Source organism: Megalops cyprinoides, chromosome 10, assembly GCF_013368585.1.
Source record: "Megalops cyprinoides isolate fMegCyp1 chromosome 10, fMegCyp1.pri, whole genome shotgun sequence".
Lineage (NCBI taxonomy): Eukaryota > Metazoa > Chordata > Actinopteri > Elopiformes > Megalopidae > Megalops > Megalops cyprinoides.
The window spans coordinates 6263754-6273687 of NC_050592.1; the positions used below are offsets into that span (position 1 = coordinate 6263754).

The 9934-nt window shown below is 39.9% G+C and overlaps 1 protein-coding gene across 1 annotated transcript; it reads right to left on the minus strand.

Annotated features, from left to right (window-relative positions):
• Positions 1–266: 266 nt before the first annotated feature.
• Positions 267–9277, minus strand: fxyd5 (FXYD domain containing ion transport regulator 5). Its single transcript, XM_036537854.1, has 10 exons — positions 9219–9277; positions 5709–5754; positions 4905–5009; positions 4280–4396; positions 4147–4197; positions 3341–3388; positions 2747–2776; positions 1974–2048; positions 1223–1268; positions 267–1025 (listed from the first exon to the last, which is right to left on the minus strand). Exons 2-10 carry the CDS (start codon positions 5752–5754, stop codon positions 1001–1003), a joined length of 543 nt encoding a protein of 180 aa, XP_036393747.1. The 5' UTR covers positions 9219–9277; the 3' UTR covers positions 267–1000.
• Between the last annotated feature and the right edge of the window lie 657 nt (positions 9278–9934).

Consider the following 9934-nt stretch of genomic DNA (forward strand, 5'->3'; position numbering starts at 1 on the left):
AATAATAGAAGGGAAAAAACTAAATCAATGTTAAATGGTTGTTTTGGGAGTGTGTATCGTGAATGTGAAGACGCATGCCTTGCCACTGTGTTAGTAGCACTATGAAGAATCAGAGAATCAACTCCTGAAACCTGCAATCAATTTTTATTTCCGGTCCATTCGATAAGGCAATGCAAAAACATTGATCAAAGATTAATAGGGTGATAGTGTCTCTGTCTTTTTTTAGTATGATCCATTTACTGTAGTTGTTACCACAGTTCATTTTCTTTAAGACTTTGGTAACAAGAGTATAAGGGATGGGCTTCAGTATCAATATATAAATTCAGTTTCTTTGGGGTAATTTTAAAGCAACACATCCACGTACACAAACACATGTCTGTTATACACTTGCTAATCAAAGGAATGATTAGCATCCAGCTTAAGAATTTCAAATGATATGCAAAAGCCTTTAAATTTAAATAGAAATAAAATAAAAATGTTAAGATATTGTAAAATGTGCATTAGGGGTAGATGTTTAGTCCCTGAAACCTTTCCTTTGGAAATATTTACAGTAAAAATTCAAAAACTGACCTTCAAAATTGAGTAGCAGTACAGATAAATTACCTCTTGGAGGCACTTCAGTGCTGTGAGACTCCATTATGTTTTGTAACACAATCTTTTAAAGGATTAATATTTTTCAGTCATCCATGCAAATACACTATGAAATAGCTAGTGCATACACAGAGAAATAGGCAGCAATTATTGAACATTGACAGGAGGGTTTACATCTGAGAACGCTGTTTTGAATATGTATAATTTTTTGAATTTGGTTTTGTCTGTGCTGTGTGATCACATGTTAATAGTACAACATGATCACTCATGTTCCTGTCCCTGAGGTTCAGTACCAAATCTGGAGTTTTCACACATAAATATTACACCACCAAATGTACTATTGGACCAAGTTAAACTGGGCCAGGATATTGTTGCTGTCTTCTTCAGGAAGTTCCAACTGGCCCGTTTTTTAAACTCTGGTCACTTCGTACGTCCTAGAAAAGAGCACAACTGAGGTTATCCCATCTGATTCTATGTTCCCTCATCACAGCTCACCTTCGAAATGATTTCGGTTCACTGTTTCACTGGACCGAGGTGGACTTTGAATGGTGTCTCACAGGTCAGAGGTCATATGGATTGTGTGAGGTGTTGCACTGGTGGCACAGTCTCTGTGAGACAGGGCGGTACTCACTTTCCAGACCTGACGCGAAACCTTGGTATCCGGCGTAGTCTGCCACCTGTTAAGGAAAAGAGGAGGGTGGATCAGGATCTGAACATAGTTGGCAGCTACATGCTCCACCATGGAAGACATTCTACAGGATGACGACCTCTGAAAGTGAGCGTTTTCTGTCGATCAATATCATTTTGTTTTGCGTTTTTATGCCTTTATTGATGACAGGCACCTTCTATCTTAACTCTACAGTTAGAAAGCCCATTCATTCTTAAGGTAAAATTTGTCCTGCTCTGATTTTTTTATTTGTTGCATCTGGTTGGTTGCTGGTTACTGCACTGGGACTCCTCACTGTCCAGTGTATGGGAGTTTGGGCGTAAGCACTGTGCAGTCAGATAGCATCTCAGCTGTCTCTCTCCAGCATTGCATCCAACCCCATGCATTTCATCAAGACATGTCCTGCTGAACACAGAGCGTTATCTCTGACATCTAATCAACACCACTCTCTAATTGCCCTCTTGTTGGTTTGCTTCGATCAGTAGGCAGTCATCTGGTGGCTATTTGCTTAAGTGGATTTGAGAGTTTCAGGTCCTTGCTCCAGTTCTGAGTAAACTGAAGCTCGGTTGCATTTCACATTTCACACTTCACACAACCCAATTGTATACATTCTGCCCGTTTAAGACCTCTTTTTTGTCCTTGTAATATTTGTAGCATTTTTAAAACACTAGAGCACCCCCTAGTGGTGGAGCTGAGATGGACAAGTTGTACTCACATGCAATGACCATGATCCCAGTCACAAAGAGGATAGCGGCCACCCCCAGGCCAATGTGTCGGACAGAGTCATAGTCTGAGCAAAAACAGACACATACGTTTAATTCTTTGAGGGGGAGTTCTGTAAATCTAACACACATTAGGAACATGTACAGCCAAACAAGAGTGGAAAACAACCATGTTTATGAGATCCTGCCAGCCATCAGCAAGAATTGACCACTTCTCATTTTTTTCTCAACATGTACAAACAAGCGTAATGATTGAATGGTCATGTGTAGAACATTAGGGCCCATTGCACATCTCACCAGAGTTGGAGTCGATTCAGTTTCAATTCAGTAAATTCAGAGAATGAAGTGAAACTCAATTCATGACTTGAAAATTGCCAATAATTTCCTGTGAAGATTTTTCAATTAATGAGTTGAATTCCAATTCATTTCCTGAACTGACCAAATTCAAAATGGTATCAACTTCAACTATGCTGCTGACCATAACTGTGATTTTATAGCATGACTTTAAACAACACTTACAAGGAGCTTATTGTCACCTCTGAGAGTATTTTATTATTTAATACAGTAGTCTGGATTGATATTATTACTGATATTACTGTAAACTAAATCATAATTATAAAGTTATAAAGCTTTCTTTTGAATGACAATGAATTTATGACTCCAGGTAATAATGCTTTATTGATGTAGAAATGATTACAGTTCATAGAGTAAACTTTGAATTACTATATGCCTTATCTGTTCCATAAAAAGGGAAGGAACCACCAACCGTATGTAAAAGGACCATCCCAATCCTTGCCTGTGAAAAAGAAAATATATGGGATCACGCAGGTGCAGATTAAATTATAGTGTGATATTCCATGAATGTAGCCTCTTGATAATATATACATATAGACCGGTAGATGGGTAAACCGACACAACAATGTTACAATAATAAGAACAGACTAAAGATCTACATCACATGTAATTCTATCACAAGGTCATTGGTGTGCTTTACACAGATATTTGTCATAACGACAACAAATAAGCAAAGGGATGATAGATAATCACACTACATTCCAAACTAAAAGCAGTTTGATCCGGCTCTGGTTTTTGACAACGGCATTTTGATTTTTGCATAAGCCAGCAGAAGGATGGGGGGGGGGTTACTGCGCTTATCTCCTTAAACTGACTAGAGTGCATCTGCACTAATCTGATGAGAAGTTAAGACTGTGTGAAATGCAGCGTTTCTCTTACAAAGTCAGTGGGCTTTGTTCAAGAAGCAGGGGGATTGTGGACCTGTAAAAACCAGATCAGGCTGCCATGTAATAAAAACTGGACATGAACACACACAGCTATAAACGCATAGTTATTGCCCCTTTACCCTTAGTCATGTTCCTGGTTGCAGCTGTTTTGGTAGACTTGCCTTCCACTGCGAGGAAAAGAGATGTTTTTAAGCCTCATTTCATTTAAAAATGGCCGAGCAGGAGTCATGTTTGAGGTCCACTTACATTACATGCTACAGTTCGTATTCATAATGCAGCACAAACTCATATTACAATCTATCCTTCCAATATTCTTATTGGTTTTATCCATAAATAACTAATAATGATATGGGCAGATTCATTTTAGTTAGTTAGTTAAGCTGGTGTACCTGTATGTGGCACATACTGGATACAAGCAGTTTCTTAGACATTGTAATGTTTCTCCATTCCTTAGTGTCTGAATTCCAGTTGGATTAACCAGACTCTCCCTATTGGACTCCCCAGGCTTTTCAAGACAGAGGAAAGGCCTTGATTGCTTAGCAGTCTACTGCTAATTAATAACAAGTTGAGTACATCCTTTGTTATCGATGGCCTTGAATTATAAACACATGAGTTGCTCCACATGGTATCAATATGTTCCTGAGTCTCTGAAGAGCAACAGCAGCCGTGCAATCTAACTGTAGTGAATTGAGTGCAGTGAATCTTTTTCAGTTTTTGTGTTTTTTTTTTTGTTAATTTCATTGACCACCTAACGTGTACACTGAAAACAAGCAACACAAATTAATTTGTTAGAACAAAGTGCGGTTAGATTTATTGGAAGAATCACTCTCAGGGAAAGGGGAGGTAATTTCTATTGACAGACATGATTTGTGACCAATTGAGTATTGACTGGTGTTGTTTTAACTAAAAAAAGGTCTTCCTTTACCTTGCACGGTGGTATGTATCTGCCCTTGTGTTTTCTGGTGGGTGGTAGAGGCTGTGAGAGAAAGAGGAAGGTTGTTAACACATTTGATACTTAAATACTTAAATACTGTGTTCTTTGACAAATCCGCGCTCACCTGAGGAAGTTGTCTCTGATGTTGATGTGCTGGTCTCATTGCCATCAGGCCCACCTGCAGCACTGTTAGTTTCAGGTTCCAAGGTCAGGGATATAGTTGTGGTCTCACTCTCATTATCTGGGGGAAAAACAGTACAACGATCACTTCAAGACTGCTTCACCTCCCTCAAGATTTCCATGCAACTTCAAAACAAGGGCAAACCCGTAAGTTTACTATGGTTTCGCAACACCTCACAAATACGGGACAACATAAATGTCACATAGTGTCAATGTGTAAGAAAACAAAATCTAGGGGAAATATTTAGCTGGACAAAGCAGTCTTAGACTTGTGTGTGTGTTTTATGTGCTTATATACTTCCCCCTGGTTTCAGTTTCAAACTCTTTATTGACCTGTTTTCTGAGAAGTGAAAAAAAAAAAAAATCAAGCTCCAGTCAGATATGCACATTCACTGATAATTAAAAGGTAAACCACTGATTTTTTTTTTTTCCCCAGAGTACATCCCTAGGTGCCCTTTAAGCCATTAAGACAAGCCGCTGGCATTCCACTGAAACGAAACCGAGAGAAAGAAACGGTGCAGAATCCAAAACGCTGCGCTTGTGAGACGCAGGATGAGAGAGGATTGTACCCGTCGCCAGCGTTGAGGTTGCAGCAGCGGTCAAGGCATGTTGCCGGCCAGAGGAAGTGGTATCAACCAGGCCTTCTGAGGATGTGGAGAGCTGTGCCGAACAGCCTGCGAAAAAGAGGTCATATCACGTACAACCTGTCCAACATGCCGTTACGTCCACGGTACACTCTACAAATCTCAAATATTAATCAGCCACCAATTACTACACATAGCAGCAGTTTCGAGTTCACAAGTGAGGGGTTTTTCTCTGTTAAATGTGTACAGCTAAATCCATGGCAGAGGATAGCAAACTTAGTTACAATAATGTGGCACTCATAATAATAGCCTTGTGGTGAAAATATGCTGGCACCCTAACAATGGGACTCTTAGTAAAACATTGGCTCAGAGTGAAGTGTGTTGTATTGTTTCATTTTGTTTAGCTGGTGGGAACTGAGACTGGCAATTTTAGCAAAAATATATTATCAATTTATTTCAAAACAGGCCCTCACCAGGCTAAACTAACAAAGGTCCAATGATTTAGACAAGCAGATGCTTAGATCATAGTTACGTTACCTCTGTGATAATACTACTCTAGAGCAAATGACAAATGTGTAATGTCTGGTGATAATTTGCAAAACGTTTCATTGCAAGTTGCATCAGCCAGGTTAAATGTTATCAGGAGGGAAGGAGAAGAGAAACAGCAAAGAGACAAAGAGAAAAGGAAAGAACAGTCCGAGAACAGACTGCACTGTGTAATAGGGCAATAGACATATCTGTAGAGTGGTGAGACTCAGTGAGAGAACAGGGGAATTATGGGTGACTCACCTCCTAAAACGACAGACAGACAGACGGAAAACCAACACAACTTCATCTGAAAAACAAAGTCGGCACAGAACAATGAAAAGGCAGAAAAAACACCTGGTACAATGTGTGCCTCTCAAGAGATTACAAGTGAATGAGAGAGAGAGAAAAGAGAGAGAGAGAGACAGGTGTGCTCATTCATTAATAATTGATCACAATGCATTGTTCCATCCATCAGTATATTGTCTGTATCTTATTGATACAACATGCAGCTGATCTTACAGGTATCAGCTGCGTACCTACCTTATGTCAGGGAAGCCCCGAAACAGGCATCTTACAGTGCTATGCAAGCAGATCACTTACTGCAGAAAGCACCTATATGTTACATACAGAAGGTGAATTTGCATCTAAGGGAATATATGGTCTCTTCCGAGGCACAGACAGTCAAACCGTAGCCTGTAAAAATCATATTGCAAGACACATCCTATCCTTCTCAAATTAAAATTCAGATGAAATAAAAACAAAATGAACAATGTGTAGAGGCAAGACAGATGAGTCTTGTCACAACAATTAAGAAAAAACATGCAAATATGGACAAGAGATACACAGCGTGAACCCCTCCTCCTGTTTGTATTCTGAAAGTTTCTGTTTAAATTCAAATGTCATCATTTGCCTTCACAGACAGGAAGTGTATATATATCAGTTGCTGCTACGGTTACTTCCGCATCTCTACAACGATCTGTCACACATTCTTTAACCGTAACTGCATTCCAGATCGCTGAATGGCTGTATTTCTATACAGTATATATTCTATATACTGTATTTCTTTGCAGTAAATATTCTATTCTGAATATAAGTCTGCATCTGCATTGATCCTTCTGTGCTGAAATACAACTGTGACTTTGAGAATCCCTCAGCTGTTGTTAAAAAATCATCTAGCATGGTCTATGATGATGCAACATGCAAGGGAAATTCATTTGGACATGCTCGGAAGGGCCCCCCAGTTTACTAATCTTTTTAGTCACTGCAAACCCCCAACTCTGACCGCAATTTTTGTCCAACTCTATCTATTAACTACACATTAAGCGTAATTCAGAAGAGAAATGGGCTAGTTTCTAACCTGAGAGTGGACTCAAGTGAGCCTTCGCGCATAGGCATGGGATAATAGCTGTAAGTTTACAGAAATTATTTGCAGATAAGCCCAAAAAAAGAGGGTTTCATTTAAATTAATGCAGAATGAAATGTAACCCGGGTTGTCAGTATGCTTGTGGATATTTGTCTCACCCTTTTCAAAGGTTTTGGAGGATCATCCTGGGATCAAAATCACTTCAAGAAAAAAATTGAGCTGCTAAGCTCCATGCTTAATATTGCTCAGAATTGACCATTTTTAAACAGAAATTAATAAAGAAAGGTCTACTGTGTGTACATCGTGTCCAAATTGAAATAGATTAATACTATATGAAGACAAAAAATGTAGGCATAGTTTTAGGGTGTTTTTTATAAGCTAAACTGTCTAATTACATCCAATAAACTTTGCAAGCAATTATGTTTCTCTAAATGTCAACTATGGTAAACCCAGTGACAGGCGTATACATTTGGATGTTTGTAATAAAGAAATGAAGCCTGTGATAAACAAATTAAATTAACAAAGAAAAAATGAAGGTGAACCAATTACATCTGTTTTAATATAACCACATGATATGGTGAAAATGTGACATAAACCTGTTAACTATGTTTGATAGAGACGTTAATTGTTAAGATTTTTTTTTTTCAGGCACCCACATTGTTCCGTTACAGACACGACCTTAGTGTTTCCAAGACTGACATTGTCAGAATATTTCAAAATATCTATTCAAACCAAGTGAACATAAACTGTGATTTTTATGTTTAATGTCATCGGTGCGGGAGCTGATGGGTTTCTCTAATGCAGGGGTTCGCCAACAGCACAATTACTGAAAAGCCTCGTCTCTTATCACGTTTTCCATTACATCTACATTCACTGGATGCTCACACATGCCGTCGTGAATTCTCGGCTTCTTCTATTAATATTTCCAAGTACGTGAATTGAAATTTATCCTTCCTCCGCCTCGCGTTTATTTGCTCTCCAGCCATATTTATTGCGAGCTCAATGATGCAGACCGCAAATTATCAAGGGAGGCGTCTAATTGAAGTGTACTGAGGGCAGTGTTTGCTCCTGGTGGCATCTTCATAATCACTCTCGGTAAATATGCTGCAAATGTGAAATGAAGAACAATGTGCAATCTCAGGTGCCACGCACAGCTGTTTGCCCTCACATTAGTCAATGACCCTCTAAGTGTTTATAAATGAGGCCGCTGACCTGGTGCGTGCCTGAAACGATCAGCGCTTTAGCCTCAGGCTAATTTACAGACTTGGGTTTGAAGCTGCAGTTAACTTCAAGGTCCATCTGGATGCGCAGGTTAAATGTTAGCCATAAAATGAACTATTGAAACCGATTTTAAGGAACAGCACATGATCCCCTTTAAGCGTTTGGGTTGTGATTGAGGAGAAGAACCAGGCCTCAGTCAGTATTAAATGGCCCTGAAAATAGAATACACTCACGCCGTCTAATAGGCGCCTCATGGACTTAGTGTGTCAAAAAACAGCAGGTGGCTTTCGAGCATGGAAAATAAATGCTATGAACTCTAAATGACAAATTTTGCCAATAATAGATAAGTCATATACATACAGTATATATTTTCAGGCTGATATTCAGATATGAAACAAACATCTCACAAATATTTTGCTTCTTTCCACAGCTTTTCATGTCATACAAATTATATACATGTTGTATTTTACAATAGATGTTACTTTGTACCTCTGTAGAAATTACATTACTTTCCTCTATCATACTTACCCTCATGGCCCAATGGTTTTAATACATATCTTTTATTTTTAAAAATCGAATAAATCTGCTAAAATTACATTATCATACTTCAGCGATGTACCATTCCTTTTTTAAAAATATTTGTAGTGTAAGTAGATGCGTGGATAGCTTAAAGATGAAGAGGATTCCCTTACTCTAACTGGCATAGAGATTCCATCATGTGAATTTGAATTGACGCTTGTCACATTTCACCAAAGTTACTTTCCAAGAAAGTGTACAAGTAAAGAAAGATAACGGTTATGAACTCAGTCCTGTATTTAACCTGTGGATCAGGTCCTCTTCCTGAGTGGAGTCAGCCTTAATCAAATGTTTGACCTTTGCTGAAAGAGGTCTCAGCCAACAGGGCACAACTTCTTTAAAAAAAAAATGGACTATAGACAGTACAAAACTATTCAGTGCAGATGAGAGGGTGGAGCCATTTCAACCTGCAAGGCACAGGAACATGTGAAAAAGCCCATGTGCCTGTGGCTATTTGAGATGGCTGCTACACGCTGCCAACCCCCCCCTCCCCCCCCACCACTCATCCTCCCCCCACCACCCCAACTTTTGCCTTTGAACCCCTCAATCCTTGAACCCCCCCCAGGCCACCCAGCTCTCACAACTTCAGTCCACAGAAAGATTTGCCTTACCTCAGTGCCAGTCCTGAATCAGCAATGGGCCCCAGGTCTTCACTGCGTTCGCGTGTCAGTCAGAGACGCTGCGCAGGGATGAGTAGTCATCCGCATCACAGTTCTCACTTCCTCCCCCTCCCACCCCGCCCCCCCTCCCATTGCGCGCACCGCGCTATCACCACGTGAGTTCCTGCCCTGCCTCTCTTTCAGCCCCGTCCCTTTGTCTGTCTGCCTCTCTCTGTACATCACCGCTCCTCCCCCTCCCTCTGGAAAAATACCTTGCGGTCGCCTGCATTACAACATCAACTCGAGAATCTAACTGAACACATCCTCTACATCCTGTCTGTGTGTGTGTGTGTGTACTCAATAACCATGCCTACAATCAACACATAGTAATTCTACCACAACATGCTGCATAGTTTTATATTAGATATCACCACTCCTGTTTCCTAATATTGGTAACATTCGAGCAGTTTGTCTGTTGGGTGCTGTCATGCAGAAAAGGAGGAATAAGTTTACTGTCAGTTTCAGGGTTCTCACTTGCTGGGAGACCACATAGCACAGAATGTTCAAAATAGAGAAGCAAACCCACAACCACACTAGGTACGCATGAGAGAGAGAGAGCGAGAGAGAGAGAGAGAGACATACCCATAGGCACTGTGGAGTGAGAATTGAAATTACGATTGGATTTGTAGTGTATTGCGTGGCTTGTTGAGACGTTTCAAAACTCAAAA